Here is a 23,288-nt window from a genome sequence, read left to right as displayed (position 1 = left end):
TGTCCCACATGGATTAAATGTAAAAGTATTGAGCCATATATAAGAAAATGGGCTACTCCACTCATTGCCAATTGGTTTTGAGATGGAATCCCATGATTCTCAACATACATAAAACTGATAAATGATATGCTAAATCACTTTTCGGGAACTTAAATTTAAAAATAGAAGTCTCTATCAATAGATAGCTTATATCGATAAAACATGAAAAACCAAAACAGCTAAAACCGGTAAACCAAATTCCCAAATGGTAAACTGATTCTGTGGATATTATTTGTTGAACAAGGAAATTTAAATATTATTAAAAATGAGAGAAGTATTGAAAATGAATAAAAATATAATATTTAAATAATATAGAGAATAAAAATAGAAAAATTATTATATGGTGTAATATATAAGTTAGATATAAAATAGATTTTTTTTTTTTCATTTTTACATTTTAAAGCAATTTTTATTTGTATTTTTACGGAAATTGACACAGCAACACATATAGCAATTAACGGAACAACCTAAATCGCAATCAAAATTCACATAAAAATTACTGTAGCAACTTAAACCGTAAATTTTTTTAAAAAAATTAAAACTAGTATACAAAATAAATCTCCTATAAAATATTGAGAGTGGTCTAAATAAATTGTTTAAAAAATAAACAAAATGTAACAAAAATGACACATAATGACCTTAAACATATGAAAAACCAGTAAGCTCCAACTAAAGTGGACCTCGACAAAACAAGGACAAGAGAGAGAATTTTTAATGAATGACTTCAGCCGTTAGTGACATATTTAACACAAATTGGGAAACTCATGCCACGAATGTCTTATATTAAGAAAATAAAATTCAATTTATCCTAAATTTTATAATGGGTGATATTTCAAGACCCAAGTGAACAATTATAATTTATTTGGGTTAAATAAGGGAAATTTAATATCAATTGCAGTAAGTTGTGTGCACGTATGACTTTATTCATTTATTTATTTTAAAAAGGTATACGTATATATTTTTTTATGGAAGGGTATATATTTTATTGCTAAGGCAATGACATGATGGGATAAATGTCTCAAACGATTTTAACTAAGAATCATGTTAGATATTGTGTGAGGGTTGTTGCAGGATTATGAGATTACTTTCTATACAAAATGATCCAAATAGTCAAATCTGATTTTCATAGAAAATAATTCAAATGGTCTAAAGAAAAATTGCAAATGAGGAGGGAGAATAATCAAATTGGAAGGTTTGCAAGTATACAATAAATAAGATGATTAAGATGGTTTATGAGTATATGGGTGATGAGGCTCAAATGTAAACCAGAGGCATTCTGCTGCATATCATTTTCAGATTAAGTTGGTGGGTATCTTTGACTTTGAACAATAAATTAGGGGTATACATCGGTCGGTTTAGTATATTTTTACCAACCCTATATAAATATTGGGTTGCAAATATTTAATTAATTCAAGCCTTTTTTAACTGTGTAGTCCCATTCCTACATATCTTAGAATCATCACACTTAACCTTCCCAAACGATGTGGAATTGTACAACTTACTCAATTTTTTTCCTTATAGATCACGAGATTCCCACTATCACACCTTGTATTTTAAAATAAAGTGTAATTACTATACTGTGTAACTACTAATTACACTACCTAATAATTATACAGTTACTTTTCATCCAAAGGTAAAGTTTTTTAATAAAAGAACAAGTGTACTAAAGACAATATGTCTTTCTTAATCAATGTAAACATTTTTTTAAAAAAAATATTTGTGATGCAATTATTGATTTTTTTTAACTCTGGCTCTATGCACAAAGCTATTAATGCTACGAACCTCATTCTCATTCCTAAGATCCAAAACCCTAAGAGACCACAACATTACATGCCTATATCCTTGTGCAATGTGACGTACAAAGTCATATCCAAGATCATTGCCTACAGAGTTCAACCTTTCTTACCAAGGCTCATCTGCCCAACATAAGCTGCCTTGTGCCTGGTAGAAATATCCAAGATAATAATGTGATTGTTCAAGAAATTATCCACTTTTTCAATAGGAAAAAGGGTAAGGAGGGGTTCTTCGCCATTAAGATTGATCTCGTGAAAGCTTACGTAAGCTTAGTTGGAAATTTATTGATCACGTGCTATCTTGTTATGGGGCTTTGACAATTTTTCGCAAGTGGGTTGACTAGTGTATTTCCACCCCCACTCCGTCTTGTGGTATTCGTCAGGGAAACCCCCTGTCCCTTTACCTTTTTATTTGGGCTGTAGAAATTCTGTCTGGGCCTTTAAAGGAGGCAATGGGGGATGGTGATATCAAGGGCATCCGACTGAGTCGGAGAAGTCCTATTCTCTCCCACATTTTTTTCCCAGATGATTTAATCTTAGTGGGTAGGGCGATCTTGGAAGAAGCAAAAGGCTACTGGCAACGCCTTGAGAGGCTTTGTGATTGGTCTAGACAACAAGTCAATAAACTCAAAACTTCTATTTTCTTTAGCAAGAACACTGCTGAGGTGAGGAAAAAGGAGATTAGAGAATTGTTGGGAATTGGAGTACCAGAAGGTAACATCAAATATTTGAGTCTCCCTTTGTTCAGATCTTAACGAAAGGATGATGATTTCAATTTTATGATAACCTCACTTCTAAATTGCAAGGGTGGAAAGCGAAATCTCTCTCAAAGGTAGGGAGGGCCACCCTTATCAAATCAATGGGTCTCTCCCTGTCCATTTATGCCATGCAAACTACAAAGCTATCAAATAGATTGGGCTCAAGAATTGATGAAATGGTTCGTGACTTCTGGTGGGGTTTTGAGAAAGGCAATCATGGGTTGCACCTGAAAGCTTGGGATAAATTGTATCTGCCCAAATCTCGTGGAGGTCTGGGCTTTTGGAAAACTAGAGAGATGAACCTAGCCTTCTTGGCTAAATGGGGTTAGAATTTATTAACAGGAAGTCAGTCTCTTTGTTGTAGGATTTTAGAAGCCAAGTATTTGAAAGGGAAGGGAATCCTAAAGTGCCGATACAAGGATTTAGATTCTTGGTTCTGGAAAAATGTGATCTTAAGAAAAAGTGCCTGTGAAGTGGTGTCAGACGGTGAAGATACTAGTATTTGAGAGGATCCTTGGGTGGCCCATGGGAAGGATTTTCTCCCAAAATCTAATGGATCCTCAACTTTTGGTTTTACTAAAGTAGCTGAACTATTAGTAGAAGATGGGGATTGGGACACCCAAAAGTTGAACTGCCTATTTGAAAAAGATACCATCTCTACCATCTTGAAAAGCGGAAGACCTGCTGGTCATGGAGAGGATAAATGGGTCTGGACTAAAGAGAGTAGTGGGCGTTTCTCTTGCAAATCGGTCTATCTTTTGCAAGCTTTGCATAGGGCCCCTCAGTGTGAAGTTGCTCCGTCGTTTTGGAATAAGCTCTGGAATAGTAAAATTATGGAACGCCATAAGGTCCTTTGGTGGAGCATTAATGCCCTCCCAATTCAATCTGTTATTCACAAAAAGTTTTATATTGATGATGTGAGTTACCCTATTTGTTGGGTTGAGGAAGAATCTATAGAATATTTGTTCCTCAAGTGTGATTTGGCTTTCCATCTGTGGCGATCCTTGCTGTGGGGTATTTTCCCTGTTTCAGGTACATGTATCCGCACGTGGGACAGTGTCAAATTTATCTGAAATCTAAATTCTAAAGGAGTAAATGCGGATGAGGTCTTTTTGTATGCTTCGATTGTTGTTGATACTATTTGGAGGGTCCACAATGATAAGGTACACAATAATAATCTAGATAATGTAAAGCGCTGTATCGACTATATTCATCACTCTTTTGCAGATTATAGAGCTTCCCTCCTTCCTACTCCTACTCCAATTTTGGTGGAAGCCTGTCGTCCTCCCCCTCATGATTGTATTAACCTGAAATGTGATGTAAAAGCGGGTTTGAAAAGCATGAGTATTGCGGTAGTAGTTAGAAACCATGAAGGCTAGGTGGCTTGGGTAAGCAAGACAAAGTTGGACTTTTCTGATGCCGTTTGTGGAGAGGTGACTGCGTGTTGTTTGGCCCTAGACAAGGCTAAAGAAAAAGGATGCATGTTCATTATTGTGGAGAGCGACTCAAGGGCAGTGATAAATTCTTTCAATGGGAAGGAGACTCGATGGGAAGTTGAGAATTACTCTTTATTTTGTAATAGTCTTTCTCCTTATTTTATGGGTCGATCATGTAATTTTGTTGTCCATAATATAGCAAATTGGGCCTTTACCCACAATCAGTATGACTGCTTATTCGTATCCTTTATCTCAGTAAACATTTTGTGTAATAACTGTGATGTCTAACTTTTATCCATGCACGAACCATTTTCTTTCAAAAAAACTGACTAAATCGACTAATGTACACAACCATTAGTACGAGCCAAAATTTATAACAAAATTAAATTCCTTCTAGAATTTGGAATTCATTTTAAGAAGAAATTAAATTAGGGAATTACATGGAATTTGCATAAAGAAAGAAAAAGCAATATAAAATTGTAAAGCAAGAAGTTTGAAGCGGCGCGTGAGGAATATTGAAAAAGTCCAGTCCACCACACCACCAACAAACAACAAACCCAATTGCGTTTCTCTCTTTCTTTCTCTCTCCTCACCTCCTACAGTTGCGGAGTTCAAGTAACCCAAGTTACCCAATTAGCCAACTCATCAATTAAAAAACAATAAAAGTAACACTTTCACGTTCTTCCCTCTGTTTCTATTTATATATTATTTATTAATTATTAATTCAATATATTCTTCCACAGATTCATTCTTAATATATATTCTCTTTCTCTCTCTTTATTTTAATAATATAAACAGAGTCTCAGATCACAGACACTGATTTCGTCTTTGATCTATTAAAATAATAATAATAATACCATTGATATTATGGAGGTTATGGCTTCCAACTCCAACGCCATCTACTTTCTCACTAACCACACTCCGCTTCTTCTTCACTCTCATTCTCAATCTCAACCATTGTTACCTTCACCTTTCAAAACTAATCTCTTCACAGTCACACGACGTCGTTTCAATGCCTCACATCGTCCTTTTCTCCCGCCGATGGCTGTTTCCTTCGGTGCTCATGCCGTCAATTCTTCCCCGGTATGTCCTCGCCTTCTTCACCTTTAATTGTTTTCGTAGTTTTCTTTTTTTGATTAGTTTTTTTTTTTGGATTTAGTCAATGAGTAAGGTGTATACTGTTGGTGATTTTATGACTCGAAAGGAGAATTTATTGGTGGTCAAGCCAACGACAACTGTTGATGAAGGTAACAAATGGAAATACTGTAATTAAGTGAGTTTGATGTCTTTTCTTTTTGGTATTTTCAAAAGATCTGACTAAGTTATGTGATCACAGCTCTAGAAATGCTTGTGCAGAAGAGGATTACTGGATTTCCTGTTATTGACGATGATTGGAAACTGGTAACTTTTACTTAATTTCAAATAATTGGGAGAGATTATTTTTCAAATTATTTTTTATTGCTGTAATATGCTCCACATAATACCAATGGTCTAGAAACAGAGTTGGAAAAAGAAGTGCTTGACTTTATGGTTCCATTACATTCTTGTGAATCATTAGTAGTTTTAGAAAATGGTGGAGAGATCTAGAATGGGTTATATTTATGACTCACATGCTCAAATTTGACTATTCAGCCATTGTTTGATCTGGGCTGATTGATATGATAACAATCTACTCGTATTTATTATTAGATAATACAGTCAATTTTTATTTGTGTATTTCTTCATTTGCTTGAATGAGTGCATTAAATTGTGGCTTTGTTTTAAATTCAGGTCGGTGTTGTTTCGGATTATGACTTATTAGCACTAGATTCCATATCAGGTAATGAAGAAAATAATAATCGGGAAGCTCTTTAATGTGTTATAATAGCATGGTTCGAGTTGATTCCATATCCATGTTGCTACTCTATATATGCTCTTTTTATGTTGTGTGGAGCTATGTTCTCAGTTATGAAACTCATTGTGATTTTATTTTCTTATACTTTTTATTTAGGTGGTTGTAATTGTGACACGAATTCGCTGTTCCCCAATGTTGATAGTTCTTGGAAAGTAAGTTAGCTGCTCCTTTTCACTGTTTACATTCATTTTATAACCGGCACTTCAATTTTTCAATTTTGCAAGGAAATAAGTTATTAAGAAACCATATGAGGTTGCTTTTCAAAACCACCCACCAAAACTTAAAATAAAATGAAATTTTCAAGCAGTTGAAGTATATCAGTCACAGAGATAACATCATGAGGATTGATTGAGTTTACTTTCTTGGCATAGCATATGATAAGATGAGATTGTAAGGGCCAATTTGATTAAGCTGAAAAACACTTTGGTATGCCAAATTATAGTAGTGTATATTATTATATAAAAGTATGCCAAATAATACAATTTAATTAATAAAATACCATACAGTACAATGCAATATAATGCCGCGTACCAAACATGCTTTTACTAAATAATTTGTTGACAAAAACTGTCGGTCCAAGGCAGTTCAAGTTTCCAATTATTTGAAAATTTCCTTCTGTCTTTAATGTTTTTATATATATAAATTGAGTAATAATATGTGCATATATCTTAAATGAATATATTTGGTTGAATTTGTTTTGCTAAATATGTATCAAGTTTGTCTGTGAACACATCATTACTCGTTTTTTCTTCATAATACCAAAACTTGCCCTATCCTATGACTGATTAAGTCGAGGACTTACAATTAGGCATATAACGATTTCCATTTCAAGGATGAACAATACCTTTTATCAAACTGTAAAATGACCAAAAATCTTAACTAGATAGATGCTTAAGTTAGGAAAAGGATAACAATATGTTAAGTCTTGTCGAGTCATCACATTCTAATTCTGGATCATTTGGCAGACGTTCAAGGAGCTACAAGGGCTGCTTAGCAAGACTAATGGGAAAGTTGTTGGTGACTTGATGACTTCTGCTCCACTCGTTGTTCACGAAACGACCAACCTTGAAGATGCTGCAAGGTAATGGTTTTCCTTATTAACTATTTAGTAGATTTGAGAAGTCTTTATTGATTTCCTACTTTCTAAGTTCTAGCCTTTTGTTTTTGTGTCTATGTTGTGCTTTTGTTTAGAAGTTATTTGTTAATGTCTAACATTCTTTCTAGCTTTTCAACAACAGTTACCACCAATGACTTTCTATTCAGATCATGTGAATGAAAGTTCATCTTATCTTTGACAATAAGTCATTCAAATCATTTTGTTTGTTTCATTTCTCAGGTTGCTACTCGAAACAAAATATCGTCGATTGCCCGTTGTAGATGGTGATGGCCGGCTGGTAAGTGTATCTTTTTCTTCTTACTATCATATCTGTAATTGTTGGAAGCATTGCAATGACCAATTATCATCTCTGATTTGGTTTCTGATTTCATCTTAAATTTCAAAAGGTTGGAATCATTACAAGGGGAGGTGTTGTTAGAGCTGCTCTCCAGATAAAGCGTGGTAACAAAAAACGAGCATAGTTCTGAAAATGAGAATGAGCTTGGAATTATAGCTCCTATTCATACGTACGTACATAGTCACACTGAGAGGTCGCTCGGATGCCATTCATATTTATTTATTATGAAGATAATTATTTTCTTAAACGGGTATTTGACTTTGTTTCTATTTATGTTATAGTTCTCTGCTCAGCTCTATTTCAAGTTTGCTCATGTAGCTATTGGTTATAGTTAGGCTTGTATATTTTAGCAACATTTATTACCATTGGCTTCTGTGTAGAGCAATCATTTGCAAAAATTTTGAACTAATAATAAGTTATTCGTGATTGAACTGTTTACTACGGGGTGTTCGCGGTGCGGGTGGTGCGGTTTTTGACCATTTTTCTAAACCAACCCGCACATGCAGTTTTTTCAATTTCCCAAACCGCACCCGCACCGCGAAACTAAAAACCCGCAAAAACCGCACCGCAAAAAATAGTGCGGTGCGGTGCGGTTTTTGTGGTTTATGCGGTTTGGACTATCACTAATTAATTAAATTATTACAAATACAACAAACATTGAGTAAAACTTGTCAAAATACCATAAGGCTTGAATACAAATATGAAAAAAAAAATTAAATGTCAACAATATAATAATTAGTGGACTTTGAGTTGAACATTCATATATTGGACCTAAATAAATATAAAAATTGGTATTTTTATAATGTGCGGTGCGGTGCGGTTTGAACTGCATATTAACAATTCAAAACCGCAAACTGCAAACCGCACCGCGCGGTTTAGGAAAAATTCAAACCGCGACCGCACCACAAAAAATTTCAAACCGCATTTTTTTTGCAGTGTGGTGCGGTGCGGGCGGTTTGAGCGGTTTGATGAACACCCCTACTGTTTACTCTCTTTTAATGCTAAATATACCGCAGACTTCTTATATGACATAATTATTGGTTAGCTCAAATATATTTTGGGAGAATTACCTTATATACTAATTTTTTAACTTTTTTTTTTTTTTTCAAATTTACGGTTTGGGTTTCTAAAGTGGTTGCAATTTAGGTTGCAGCGCTAGTTGCAATAGGGATTTCTATGTAGAATTTCGTAAGAATGAAAAAAAAAACTATTTTGAAGTGTAAAAATAAAAAAGCTCCTGGCGAAAATTTGTAGATAACATGTTTGCAATTATTTTTTTTTTAAGCTAAGGGTCGTTTGGTAGGCTAAATTATATTTTAAGCCAACTACTTATATGATATAGTTGCCTATCCTATACTTTTCCATTAGGAACGTTAATTTGTTGGTTTGATAGGAGGGATTAACTTCTTAGATTGAATTGTAATTGATAGATCAGTTAAATCTCATCTGATTTATAACTCCTGAAATCTTTATTGTTTGTGTTTAATGTACTAATTCAAACAGTAAATTAACGTTTCTTTCATGAATATATTCACCAAGTATTTACTACGAGTGTTTTTACGACCATTTAATTTGTTGCAAGTTACGTACACCAAATTATAATGTCTCTTTATTAGCCAACCATTTCCAATGTAATAAATAAATCTAAACGCATATACTAAAATAGTAAAACTGAACCAATTTCTTCCTATATATTATGACATGAATTGAGTTGAAATATCTAAATCAAAAAGTTTTGTTTAAACATGCAAAACGAGAAACGAGAGCTGGAAATATTCTTCCTCCCATTCATGTCTCATGGCCACATGATACCACTTACAGACATGGCCAAGTTATTCGCAGAGCGTGGAGTGAAGACAACCATAATCACCACCCCAATAAACACTCCATTCTTGTCCAAAACCATAAAAAGAACCAAACCTCTTGGACGAGAAATCAGTATCAAAACCATCGATTTTCCTCACTCAAAGTCTGGTGGCCAACTACCTCAATGGTGCCAAAACCTCGACTCTGTCCCCTCCCAAGACTTGTTCATGACATTCTTCGAAACTACTTCTCAACTCCGCGAGCCCCTCGAGCATCTGCTCGGGGAGCACCGCCCGAGTTGTCTAGTGGCCGATATGTTCTTTCCTTGGGCGACTGAAGCCGCAGCCAAGTTCGGAATCCCAAGGCTAGTTTTTCACGTAATAAGTGTCATGTCCTTATGTGCTTGGCAGTGTTTGAAGCTTCACAAGCCTCACAATAGAGTTTCCTCTCATTTTGAGCCTTTCTTGATTCCTAATCTTCCGGGAGAGATAAAGTTGACAAGAATGCAATTGCCTGAATTTGTGAGAGAAAATACTAAAAATTACATGACAAAGTTGCTAGAAGAAGTGATAGAATCCGAGGTGAAGAGCTATGGAGTTGTGGTAAACACTTTCTACGAGCTTGAACATGAGTATGCAGAGTATTACAAGAAGGCTTTAGGGATCAAAAAGGCATGGTATATAGGTCCAGTCTCACTATGCAATAAGGACACCAAAGAAAAATCCCAGAGAGGAAAGGAATCTTCCATAGACGAGTTTGATTGCTTGAAGTGGCTCGATTCGAAGAAGCCGAACTCGGTTTTGTATGTAAGTTTTGGAAGTGAGGCTAGATTCACAGCTTCACAACTCATTGAGATTGCTTCAGGGCTTGAAGCATCAGGGCACCAATTCATTTGGGTTGTGAGAAGAAACAAAGAAGAGACCAAAGAAGAAGTTGAGTGGTTACCTAAAGGTTTTGAGCAGAGAATGAAAGGAAAAGGAGTGATTGTAAGAGACTGGGCACCCCAAATGCTGATTCTTGATCATGAAGCTGTGGGTGGTTTTGTCACTCATTGTGGGTGGAACTCAATTCTGGAAGCAGTGTCTTCTGGGGTGCCCATGGTGACTTGGCCAATCTCTGCTGAGCAGTTTTTCAATGAGAAACTTGTGACTCAAATATTGAAGATTGGGATTGAGGTTGGAGTTCAGAAATGGGTTAAGTTTGTTGGGGATAGTGTTGAGAGAAGAGCCCTTGAGAGGGCAGCCACAAGGGTTATGGAAGGTGAGGAAGCAGAGGAAATGAGAAGCAGAGCTAGAAAATTTGCCCAAATGGCAAAATATGCTGTTGAAGAAGGATCCTCTTATTCTGATTTGACTGCTATCATTCAAGATTTGAACTCTATTACTTCATCAACAATAACAAAATATAAACTCTAATTTATTATAAAAAAATTAAGTTATAATTTAAACTAATTATAAATAAAAATAACCTCAAAATTATAATCTATTATATATTTTTTAAGTTTTATATTAAAAAATATAATTTGTAAATTTATTTATGTTGAACTAATATTTTTATTTTAAATTATAATGTATGTGTAAATATTATATTTATTTAATAATAATTTTATTATGATATAGTATTAAAAATTGTTTATTGTTATTGTTGTTATATTTAATATTTCAAGTGAGTTATAATCACTCAGTTAGAATTCTTTTAGTTTTAGATGGAATATCTTTATCTTCGATCTAAAAACATATCATGGTCATACGCTTCACTTAAAAGAAAATTTCAAATAGTGACAGAAATATAATATAATTAGAGAACTCCCATAACTAAACATGAAATTTTATTGTTTTATAAAGAAAGTGATTGATGCTCCTAATATCTAATCTAAACTAGAAAAATATTCAAACAATCAATATTTGGTTTGAACTTTGACTATTGCTAACACTTGCATCCCAAGTATATAAAAAGTGCCTTCAATAATATACATTAGAGCAACTTTTCTCCATTAATTACAAACCTTTCGACTCCAAAAAAAGCGATCAAGTGTTTCGATGTATTGTATTTATAGAAATTTTAATTTTCATACTTATCTTAATTATTGGTTTAATTTATAAATGGTGAAAATGAGCATTGAAATGGTCTTCGCACTTAAATATTCATATGACATTAAAAGAAAAATAAGATTGAGACATTTATAAATTTTATTATTAAGTTTCCCTAAATTGATCGAACAACTCAAAATTCAATTATCTTAATACATCAAGCCCTTTTAAATTGGACGAGACTCTCCATTTTTTGGTCGCTTTTTTATGGTACCAGTTGTTACTTTATTGAATTTGTTTTATTACTAGGTTCATGATTTGATTTTGATCGTTATGGACTGGTATGCAAATCGAGTCCTAAACAGGCAAATCTAATTTTAACAAATATTGAAACCAAAATATATTATTGCTATTAGAGTACTGTTATTTACTAGTGGTGTCCAGTACTTTTTATAGGTAGCACCCTACGATTGGTTAACGATGTTCACTAAAAATTATTTTTTTAAGTTATATGAGACCCGATAATTAATTATAAGCGGTATGAGACCGATGAGGGTGCCAAACACCAATGATTCCTTTAGCAAATATCTTTTTATTATATTCTCTTCAAATAAAGTATTATTTGTTACTTTATCATTATTTATTATTACGGAAATTGCTGCATATACTATTTTTTAACATTTTTTTTTTTAAATTTACGGTTTAGGTTGCTCCAATGGTTTTTATGTGGGTTGCTATGTGGATTTTGGTTGCGATTTAAGTTGTTTTGTTAGTTGTTATCTGAATTTCTGTAAAAATGAAAAAAAAAAAAAAAAAAACTACTTTAGAGTGTTAAAATGAAAAACCCCTTTATTATTACTTATTTTAATTGAGAAACATATTAAAAGGTGCTGTAGCAAGAGAAGAATATAGAGTAACTGTGTATGATGTAATATAAAAGTGTAAGATGAAATTTTAAAGTATTTTAAAGAATATTGTAGAAAAGCTATTGTGAATGCTCAAACAGTAGCAATTAATGGTGCGTTTGGTAAAACTTTTTTTAATCAATTTTTGTTTTTTATTAAAAAAGTGAAAATATTTTTTTTAAACATGTTCTATAACATTTTTTTTTACTTTTCAATTTTTTAATTGAGAATTAAAATTTTAAAATTTTGAAAACAAAAAAAATTATTTTCACAATTTTTTTAAATAGTTTATTTTTTTCTTAATCAATATTTTAGATTTCAACCCTAACTGGACCTTGAGACCCAGACTTGAACCACATCCCCCGCCCCAAACTCGGACTTAGACTCGATTTAAATAAAATCAAAAAATAAAAATAAAAATGAAAGTTATGAGCACATTTTTATTTTATGTTTATAAAATTAAAAATAAAAGTGGTTATAAAATACATTTTTGTTTTTTAAAACTAAAATTTTAAAAACACAAATTTTACTTTTATTTTGGTGATTAAAAAATTAAAAAACAAAGCGAGTGTTTGATAACACTTTTATTTTTTAATTATAAAAATGAAAGTAAAATTTGTGTTTTTAAAAAATAAAAATGTGTTTTATAACTAATTTTGTTTTTTAAATTTAAAAATAGAAAACAAAAGTGTTTTATAACTTTCATTTTCATTTTTATTTAGGTCGAGTTTCAAGTATGGGGCTAGAGTTGTAGTTCGTGTTCGAGACTGAGGCTGAGGCCGGAGTCTGGATTCCATGATTCAGGTTGAGGTCGGAGTTTAAAATATTAATTAAAAAAAAATGTTTAAAAGTAATTTTTTTTCAAAATTTTAATTTTCACTTCTTTAATTAAAAAAAAAAAATTGATTAAAAATGTTTTAACAAATGTACCCAAAATTACAAAAACCCCCTAAAAAAATTTGGCTCACGAAAACGAGACTCACGTTCACGTATACAGACATGTCAATTGTTAAAGATATTTAATTATTGAGGTTGGATATGAAGTTTTTATTGGTGGTGGGTGAGGTGCAAAATGTCCAAAACTACAGTGCCACGTGACTCTGCTATTTTCTAAGACCGACACTCACACTTAAATACTCCTCTCCAATGTTCATCGTACAAACCATAAAAAGAAAAATCTATCAGTTTGTAGTAAAAATCTTGTGGTCTATCAATGGAGGACATTCAAACACATCAACACCACCACCACCAACTTCATGTATTTTTCCTCCCCTTAATGGCTCAAGGTCATCTAATACCAGCCATTGACATGGCTAAGCTTTTTGCTTCTCGTGGTCAAAGATCAACCATTATCATAACACCACACTTCCTACCTTTTCTCTCCAAATCAATAAATCAAAACACTGATTCAGCCACCCAAATTGATGTTCTCACCATTAACATTCCAACTTATGAGGTTGGACTCCCAGAAGGAATCGAAAGCTTACACATGGCTACAACACCTGAGATGGTTTCAAAGTTTTTTCAAGCTCTTCCAATGCTTGGACCACAAATAGAACAACTTATAAAACGACACCGTCCAGATGGGCTAATAGCTGATATGTTATTTCCTTGGGCTACTGATGTTGCTGCAAAGTTTGGTATTCCAAGGTTTATGTTTCATGGGACTTGTTATTTTTCTCTTTGTGCTTGTACTAGTATGATACGGTATGAGCCTCATACCAAAGTATCCTCTGAATACGAAACATTCATTATTCCGAATTTGCCAGATAAGATCGAATTCACAGCAAGCAGGGTAGCTGATTTTTATAAAGAAGATGTGGAACCCGAATTCATAAAGCTCTTTAAGGATATACATGAAGATGAAATGAGGTGCAATGGGGTTCTTGTTAATAGCTTCTATGAGCTAGAACCTGCTTATGCAGATCATTATAACAACGTTTTAGGCATCAAGTCATGGCACATTGGTCCCTTGTTCTTAAACAGTAAAGGAATGAATCCTGGGGAAACAGGGAATAGAGGAATGGAATCCTCCATTGATAAACAAGTTTGGTTAAAGTGGCTTGATTCCAAGAAACCCAATTCAGTTATTTACGTATGTTTTGGGAGTTTGACAACGTTCGAAGACAAACAACTCATGGAGATAGCAATGGCTTTAGAGGGTTCAGGGCAGGAATTCATTTGGGTTGTGAGAAAAGAAAAACAAGAAGGGATTAAAGAAGAGTGGTTACCAGAAGGATTTGAGGAAAGAATGGAAGGAAAAGGACTTATAATAAGAGGATGGGCACCACAAGTTTTGATTCTTGGTCATGAAGCGGTTGGAGGATTTGTAACTCATTGTGGTTGGAACTCGATTCTTGAAGGAGTGTGTGCAGGGCTGCCGATGGTGGCATGGCCTGTTTCAGCAGAGCAGTTCTACAACGAGAAGTTGGTGACTCAAATTCTTGGGATCGGGGTTGGAGTTGGTGTTAATAAATGGTCGAGATGTGGGGGCGATTTTGTCAAGAGGGAAAAGTTAGAGAATGCGTTGAGAAGGGTTATGAAGGGAGAAGAAGCCGAAGAAATGAGAAGTAAAGCAAAAGGATTAGCTCAAATGGCCAAAAGAGCAATAGAAGAAGGTGGCTCCTCTTATATGGATTTGGAGGCCTTTTTTGATGAGCTGAGATTGGCTCTACTCTCTCGTGAAATTTCAAAGTGTTGCTAGTTTCATTTCTCTGTTCTGTTGTTTATTTTTTGCTAGAAAAGTTGTAAAAGCCTGCTTTTGACTAAGTCTCAGTTACTAGAAAAGTCGTAGAAGTGTGTCAATTGTAGTTAATTAGGTAGAATGAGATGAAGTTCCAAAGTACATGTTGGAAATATGTCATTTTTCTATATGTTCATAATATTTGAAATGTATTTTGTTTGAGAACTGTTCTTGTGTATCTGGTTTGGTTTGAATAATATTGTGATTTGTGAGACTTGATTCTTTGCATTGTTTTGCATGGCTATTATATTAATAAAGTATTGGATAGTACTTGGGTGGATTAGAAAAAACATCTCTATGTACAGATAAAAATATTGTCCACGTGTTATTTTATTAAATGTTCCCCATTCAAGTTTTTTTCTTTTTTCTTTAAATTTTTAATCAAATACTGGATTTCTTTTCACCCTCAAATACTGCTTAAATGGAATTTGATGTGTGATGTGCAGAATAAAATCCAAAATCACATACATGTATAAACATCTTAACATTTTCTCTATAGTTTTTCCCATGGTCTATGACCATTCCATCCATAGTCCTTCCCATGGTCTATGACTATTTCAGTACCTCTTTATATAAGCTAAAAGTAGTTTCTTTCAATGATCTTTTGAAAAACTCTGTTTCAAGCTGAGAAAAAATAAACAAGAAACTAGTACTTTTAGGTTTGATCAATTTATATGATATATTTTTTTTTTAATTTAAGGTATTTTTATGGTATTTGATATGTCATATATATGTAAATTAAGTTTTGAAAGCTCATATTTAATGTTTTTATTTGTGTTTAGCCAGTTTTATTTGTCATGGGTGTCGAAAAAATTGTCAGAGTTACTGTCGGCGTTAGAAAAGTTGCCAAAGTAGCTGCCGGTGTCAGAAAAATTCGTCGGAATTACTGCTGGCGCCGAAAAAATCGTCGAAATTGGCATTGTCGTTGGAAAAATCACTGAAAAATTCATCAAGAAATTGGTTTGGGTTTGGGTCCGGGTCCCGGGTCCCAGGTCTAGGTCCCGAGTCCCAGGTTTGGGATCGAGTTCGGGTCTGAATCCCGGGTCCATGTCGGAGATTGGTGTTGACCCCGAATTATTTGTAAAAATTATAATACAATACAAACCATTTATTATGTAAATAATACAACATACATTGTATTAAAAATTTTGGTCATAATAATTAGTACAATACATTGTTTTATTCAAACATAATATTATTTATTATTTAATACAATACGACCCTTATACGGCATACCAAACGAGCCCTAGATGTGTCATTTTGTATTTGGTTAGTGATACTCTTAAAAATTATTACATTAAATTATATATAGAGTATTGTTATTGGACACTAATAGTACCTAACACTTTCCAGATGTGTGATCTTGTGATTAACTAACGATACTCTCTAAAAATTATGATATTAAATTATATAAAACCCGATATTTAATTGAGCTAATAATAATATTAGCACATATTAAATACTGCCTTTTAAAATTTCTCTAAATTATACAGACCCAAAACTTAATTTAATCATCTCACAAAATACTGATTAGTCCAAGAAATCTACTTAACATTACTAGAAAAGTCACATGTGTTTCGTCAAATAGTCCACTTCAATCTCCTTGGTCGTAACTAGTTAGGTAGAATAAGATAAAATTTCAAAGTGTGTGTTGGAATTATGTAATTTTTCTATGTATATTTCAATTTAAAAAATTTATCTTATATAGTACAAATTCAATTCACTTTTTGGTTCGTGCTACAAAGTTCTTGAAAACCATTCGAATACATTAACAAATTCTCTCCAACATGAGAAGCGAAAGCCATGAACATCAGCTCCATGTAATCTTCTTCCCTTATATGGCGCAAGGCCATCTCATACCCACATGGCCAAGCTTTTTGCTTCCAAAGGCACTAAAGTAACCATTCTCACCACTTCTCACTTCACACCCTTCTTGGCAAAATCCATTGAAAACAACACTTCCCAGATCAATATTCTCAACATCAAATTTCCAGCTACTGAGGTCGGATTGCCTGAAGAGGTAGACAGCTCTCCCGCTGCACGTACCCCAGAAATGTTTGAAAAGTTCGTGCAAGCATGCGGAAAACTCGCCCCTCAACTCGACCAAATCTTAGAACAACATCTTCCCGATTGTCTCGTGTGCGACGCGCTGTTCCCTTGGGCCACAGATGTTGCTGAGAAGTTTGGGATTCCCACACTTCTTTTCAATGGAACTTGTAATTTTGCTATGTGCGTTGTTGCAAGTTTATTTTTGCATGAGCCATATAAGAAGGTATCTTCTGATTCAGAACACTTTCTTATTCCTGATTTACCAGACCAAATCGAGTTAACAGCAAGTAAACTTCCTTATTTTATGAAACACCATGATGAGAGTACTGAACTAGGGAAGCTGTATATAGCTATAAGAGAGGTTGAGCGTAGGAATTATGGGATTATAGTTGATAACCAATAAACGCACGTGTTTGTTGGTTTAGTTTTGTTTGTTATTTTCTGTTTTCTTTGTAACAGAATCTGTTATTAACAGATTATTAATTTTGTAATATCTTTGTGTATATATAAAAGGTGTACTCCTCAGTTTTAACCAAGGTTCTGTTATCTTGGTTCTGAGGCTTTCTTCTCTCTGTTTGTTACTCTGCTTCAAAGCTTTCATGGTATCGGAGCTTCTTGACTCACGTCCATGGCTTCTTCCGGCGACAACTCGTCCCCAGTCGGTGTTACAGATCCTCGGCCTCAGGTGCCTTCCTCAGGTGTTGGTACTACAGATCCTCGTCCTCAGCCGCCTTCCTCAGCTGCTGTCCCTGCGCACTGGAATCCCTTCTCAAACTCGCTAACCTCGTCTCTCACCATCAAGCTCGATCGAGCCAATTATCTTGCCTGGAAATCCCAGGTTGTTCCTACGGTCATTGGACATGACCTTGATGAAATTTTGTTTACCAACAACTCTCCTCCGTCTGCTCTAATCAATGGTGCTCCAAATCCTCTGTATCTTCAATGGCGAAAGAAAGACCAACTACTTCTTTCATGGCTTCGGTCTTCTATGTCTGAAGCCATCCTTGGGACTGTCTCGAATTACACCTCTTCTAATGCTGTGTGGGTTGCTCTTGAACAGAAGTTTGCAGGCCAATCTAGAGCTCGTTTACTTCAATTGAAGGGACAATTGACTAATCTTTACAAAGGTAATCTCAGCATCTCTGATTATGTTGATAAAATCAAGTCAATATGTGATTCTTTAGCTATAGCTGGTCACTCTATCACTGATCTTGATCTTATTCTCCACTTGCTTAATGGTCTTGGCCCGGAGTTTGATCCTGTGGTCTCGGGTATTACATCAAGAAATGATTCTCTCACTCTCGAGGAGGTTCAAGCTCTTCTCATGTCTCATGAGACTAGGCTTGAAAGACATTCCTCCATGATGGATCTTCCTACGAAAATGGCTGCAAACCTTACATTTGGCTCCAAACCAGGTCCTTATCGACATCCCTTTCACTCTGGCCGAATGTCTACTGGTGATCAACATTCCAAAGTGCCAAATCGAAATTACAGTCGCCCTCCCTCAAATAATCGACCTTTATGCCAATTGTGTATGAAATATGGTCATACAGCCACTACTTGTCACTACAGGTTTGACAAGAATTGGATCACCCCCAAGAATCCTCCTTCTCAGCCTCATGTTCATCTCACTGAACAGCACCTTATTCCTGATCATCACACTCAAACTCTCCCTGACTTTGGAGATGATATTGGCTGGTATGTCGACACTGGTGCGACAAATCACGTAGCCTTTGCTATGGAATCTTTGGACACTGCTACCCCTTACCATGGTCAAGAATCAGTTGCTGTTGGAGATGGTAAGAAATTACTTATTTCTCATATTGGTAAAACCACTCTTCCCTCTTCTCATTCTAATCCTCTTCAACTTCATTCTGTTTTGCATGTTCCTTCAATTACCAAAAATTTAGTTAGTGTTTCCAAATTAACTAAAGATAATGATGTCTTTCTTGAGTTTCACAAGTCTTGTTGTTTTGTCAAGGACAAACACTCGGGGGCTGTCCTTCTCAAAGGAATTCTCAAGAATGATTTGTATCTGTTAGGAGATGGCCAATCACCTCTGTCCAACAGTTCTCTTCAATGCAATCTTGTCAATTCGATTTCTAGTTCCTCTCACTGTAATAACACTACTGTTGAATCTTGTAATTCATCTTCTGCAACAGTTTTACCTTGTAATAACTCTTCTATGAATAAAACTGATTCTTTTTCATCTCCTACTGTTTATACCTCTACTTTGCATAATGATGTAAATATGTGGCACAACAAATTGGGGCATCCTGCTCCTGAGGTTTTAAGCAGAATACTAAAAACATCAAACATTCCTCACTCTATTACAAAATTACAATTTTGTAAATCCTGTCAATTAGGCAAAAGTCATTGACTTCCCTTTCCTTTGTCCACTAGTAGAGCATCTCAGCCACTAGAATTAGTGCACACTGACCTTTGGGGTCCCTCTCACATTGTGTCCAAAGATAACTACAAGTACTATATCATTTTTATTGATGATTACAGTCGCTTTTCTTGGATTTTTCCATTAACTCTTAAATCTCAGGCATTTGAAGTTTTCATCAGATTCAAGAGTTTAGTGGAAAAACAATTTAACTTGCCTATAAAGGCTGTCCAAACAGATGAAGGAGGCGAATATAGACCATTTGAAAAGTTTCTAAGTGATCAAGGTATCAAGTTTCAATTGTCTTGCCCTCATACTCATGAGCAAAATGGAAGAGTGGAAAGGAAACATCGTCATGTTACTGAAACTGGGCTAACCTTGTTAGCTCACTCAGGTCTTGACATGTCTTATTGGTGGCATGCATTTCAATGTGCTGTGTATGCCATTAACCGAATGCCTACTGCAGTCCTTGGAAATATCAGTCCCTTTGAATGTTTGTTCCATCAAACACCTGACTACAAGATTCAAAAGACTTTTGGCTGCTCATGTTTCCCTCATTTAAGGCCATACTCTCATCACAAAATAGAATTCAGATCTCAAGAATGTATTTTTCTTGGCTACTCTCCAAAGCATAAAGGGTATATGTGTGAAAATAAAGAAGGCCGCATTTTCATTGCTCGAAATGTGATTTTCAATGAATCTCACTTTCCTGCCTTCAACATCAACAACTTACAACAGGTACATTCTGCTGCAACTTTTCCTACAGCTACATTTTCCACTCAATCTGCCCAGTTTTTTAATCAAACTAATGTTGCATCTGTTCCATCTGTTATTGTTGCTGAGCCTCATGACTCTCCTCAAATTGCTGCTGCTGCTGTGCACTCTGCACCTTCTTCCAGTAGCCTGTCTACAACCCCAACTCAGCATATGTCAGCTCCCACTGAATCACAATTGCCCATTCCCACTGTCTCAGTTCCTTCTGCAGATATACCTACCAGTTCTGCCCCCATCAGAACTCATCCAATGCAAACTCGATCTCAACATGGCATTTTCAAACCTAAGGCATACTTGGCTACCAAACACAAACTGCCAGAATCATTAATGCCTCGCGAACCTAAGTCTCTCAAGTCTGCTCTTCAAAATTCTGCTTGGAATGCTGCTATGACTAATGAAGTTGCTGCCCTTAAAAAGAATGGTACTTGGACTTTAGTACCATATCAAAGTCATATGCATCTTATTGACAATAAGTGGGTTCATCGAATCAAATTAAACTCAGATGGGAGTGTTGACAGGTACAAATCTAGACTAGTGGCTCGGGGTTATTTACAAGCACCAGGGATTGACTATGCTGAAACTTTCAGTCCCGTGGTGAAGCCTGTAACAATTCGAATGGTGCTTACTCTTGTTGTGTCATTTCAATGGGAGGTAAAACAATTGGATGTTTCAAATGCTTTTCTAAATGGTATACTTGAAGAGACAGTTTACATGGTTCAACCAAAAGGCTTTGAAGATCCAACTAAGCCTAATCATGTTTGCCATTTACATAAAGCCATATATGGTCTTAAGCAAGCCCCTCGGGCTTGGAATGACAAACTCAAGACTACTCTTCTTGCTTGGGGATTCACAGCTTCTCGAGCAGATTCAGCATTGTTTGTATATGGTTCGGGTAAGAGCTTAATAATTTTTCTAGTATATGTGGATGATATACTTATTACTGGTCCCAATACTACTTTAATAACCAAGTTAATAGCTGATCTAAATCAGTGTTTTGAACTCAAAGACCTCGGTCCTATTCACTATTTTCTTGGTGTTGAAGTTTGTAGAACCAAAGAAGGCTTTTATTTGTCTCAAAGCAAATACATCTCAGATTTACTTGTTAAAGTTAATCTAGATGGGGCTAAGCCATGTTCCAATCCCACTAGTACTGCTCACAAGCTCTCTCTCTATGAAGGTACTGCTCTTGAAGATCAGACTTTATACAGAAGCACATTGGGTGCTTTGCAATACCTTACCCTTACTCGACCGGATGTGGCTTTTATCATCAATAAATTGTCTCAATTTATTCATGCACCAACTACTGTGCACTGGGATGCATGTAAAAGGCTACTTCGATATTTGAAAGGGACCATTAATGAGGGATTAATTCTGCAACCAGCATCTCGGCTATCTCTGCAAGTATACTCCGATGCTGACTGGGCAAGTTCCATTGATGACAGGCGTTCCACAGGTGGTTATGCAGCCTTTCTTGGACCAAATTTGATCTCTTGGTCAGCCAAAAAGCAACAAGTCGTTGCCCGATCCTCTACTGAATCTGAATTCAGAGCATTGGCTAATGCAGCAGCAGAAATCAAATGGCTATGTTCATTGCTGTCTGAGCTACACATTTCCTCACCTGATGTTCCCATAATCTGGGTGGATAATCAGGGTGCAGCTGCTCTTGCAGCCAATCCTATTTTCCATGCTAGATGCAAACATATCGAGATCGATTTACATTTTGTTAGAGAGCAAATTCTGAGGAAAGAAATATCAGTTCGCCATGTCCCTAGTGTTGATCAGTTAGCTGATATCCTTACAAAGTCTCTCCCTAAAGAAAGATTTCTTTATCTTAAAAGCAAACTCAAAGTTCTTTGTACACCTTTTCGTTTGAGGGGGGATGATAACCAATAAACGCACGTGTTTGTTGGTTTAGTTTTGTTTGTTATTTTCTGTTTTCTTTGTAACAGAATCTGTTATTAACAGATTATTAATTTTGTAATATCTTTGTGTATATATAAAAGGTGTACTCCTCAGTTTTAACCAAGGTTCTGTTATCTTGGTTCTGAGGCTTTCTTCTCTCTGTTTGTTACTCTGCTTCAAAGCTTTCAATAGTCAACAGCTTTTATGAGCTCGAACCAGCTTATGCTGATCTTTACAAAAAGGTTAGCGGTATTAAGACTTGGCAAATTGGCCCACTTTTCTTGTCTGATTATAATATGTCTAATTCAAATAACCAACTCGAGTGCATGAAGTGGCTCGACACAAAGAAACCAAGTTCGGTTATCTATGCGAGTTTCGGAAGCGTGGCTAATTTCAACGATGAACAACTGATGGAGATTGCAACAGGGCTTGAGGCTTCTGGGCAGCAATTCATTTGGGTTGTGAAGAAAGAAAAGGTAGAAGGGGTTGAAGAAGAGTGGCTTCCAGAAGGATTTGAGGAAAGAATGAAAGAAAGAGGGTTGATAGTAAGAGGATGGGCACCACAAGTTCCGATTCTCGAACACGAAGCAGTTGGAGGATTTGTAACACATTGTGGGTGGAATTCAATACTGGAAAGCGTCTGCGCTGGGGTGCCAATGGTTACGTGGCCTGTAGCCGCCGGACAGTTTTTTAATGAGAAATTGGTGAGTCAAGTACTGAATATTGGAGTGGAGGTTGGAGCAAGGAAATGGGTGAGAATGGTGGGTGATTTTGTGAAGAGGGAACGCATTAGAAACGCAGTGAGTAGAATTATGGAAGGAGAAGAAGCAGAGGAAATGAGAAGAAGAGTGAAGAGTCTTGCTGAAATGGGGAGGAGTGCTATCAAAGAAGCAGGATCATCCATGTTAGACTTTAATGCTTTGTTTCATGATTTGAGGTCTGCTCGTATTGCTCGAGATTCAACTCATCGTCAAGAGAATGTGCACTAAAAGATATTAGAATTTTCCATAACTTTCTCTTGTAGTGATGGATGATTTTCTCTATTATAAATAAAATGTTTATGTGTACCCATGTTTAATTTGAGAATTTGACTAAGGAAAGAAACTCTTCAGAAACTTTCATTCAATAATAAACTGATTTTACATAATGGGATAGTTTGTTTATATTTATATTTATTATTAAGTTGAATTTTGTGACTTTGTATGTACTTATTGAGGTGGAGAAATTTTTGGCAACTTTGAATAGTTGCAAGTGTTTGAATTTTTGATAACACTGTTGTCTAAAGTAGTAACCTGTTGAGAAGTGGAAAACGAGAG

General features: G+C 35.3%; 4 protein-coding genes and 1 pseudogene across 4 annotated transcripts; all 5 read left to right on the top strand.

Moving 5' to 3' along the window:
- The first annotated feature begins 1,794 nt into the window (after positions 1-1,794).
- LOC133032088 (uncharacterized) lies at positions 1,795-3,969 on the top strand. Its single transcript, XM_061105918.1, has 7 exons — positions 1,795-1,895; positions 2,042-2,096; positions 2,216-2,546; positions 2,639-2,837; positions 2,955-3,088; positions 3,176-3,622; positions 3,680-3,969. The coding sequence occupies exons 1-7, from the start codon at positions 1,795-1,797 to the stop codon at positions 3,967-3,969; spliced, it is 1,557 nt and encodes a 518-aa protein (XP_060961901.1).
- A 701-nt stretch (positions 3,970-4,670) lies between these two features.
- On the top strand, positions 4,671-7,812 carry LOC115702953 (CBS domain-containing protein CBSX1, chloroplastic). The gene is made up of 8 exons (XM_030630431.2): positions 4,671-5,109; positions 5,186-5,273; positions 5,363-5,427; positions 5,797-5,845; positions 6,017-6,072; positions 6,886-7,001; positions 7,257-7,314; positions 7,424-7,812. The coding sequence occupies exons 1-8, from the start codon at positions 4,894-4,896 to the stop codon at positions 7,496-7,498; spliced, it is 723 nt and encodes a 240-aa protein (XP_030486291.2). The 5' UTR covers positions 4,671-4,893; the 3' UTR covers positions 7,499-7,812.
- Positions 7,813-9,066: 1,254 nt separating this feature from the next.
- On the top strand, positions 9,067-10,887 carry LOC115700455 (probable UDP-glucosyl transferase 73B6). The gene has a single exon (XM_030628030.2). It carries the CDS (start codon positions 9,120-9,122, stop codon positions 10,593-10,595), a length of 1,476 nt encoding a protein of 491 aa, XP_030483890.2. The 5' UTR covers positions 9,067-9,119; the 3' UTR covers positions 10,596-10,887.
- Positions 10,888-13,231: 2,344 nt separating this feature from the next.
- On the top strand, positions 13,232-15,036 carry LOC115704110 (UDP-glucose flavonoid 3-O-glucosyltransferase 7). The gene has a single exon (XM_030631332.2). It carries the CDS (start codon positions 13,329-13,331, stop codon positions 14,817-14,819), a length of 1,491 nt encoding a protein of 496 aa, XP_030487192.2. The 5' UTR covers positions 13,232-13,328; the 3' UTR covers positions 14,820-15,036.
- A 1,274-nt stretch (positions 15,037-16,310) lies between these two features.
- Positions 16,311-23,119, top strand: LOC115706392 (UDP-glucose flavonoid 3-O-glucosyltransferase 7-like; annotated as a pseudogene).
- Positions 23,120-23,288: the final 169 nt, after the last annotated feature.

Source organism: Cannabis sativa, chromosome X (genome assembly GCF_029168945.1).
Source record: "Cannabis sativa cultivar Pink pepper isolate KNU-18-1 chromosome X, ASM2916894v1, whole genome shotgun sequence".
Taxonomy (NCBI): Eukaryota; Viridiplantae; Streptophyta; class Magnoliopsida; order Rosales; family Cannabaceae; genus Cannabis; species Cannabis sativa.
The sequence above is the reverse complement of the archived record's forward strand: the minus strand, read 5'-3'. Positions and strand labels throughout refer to the sequence as shown.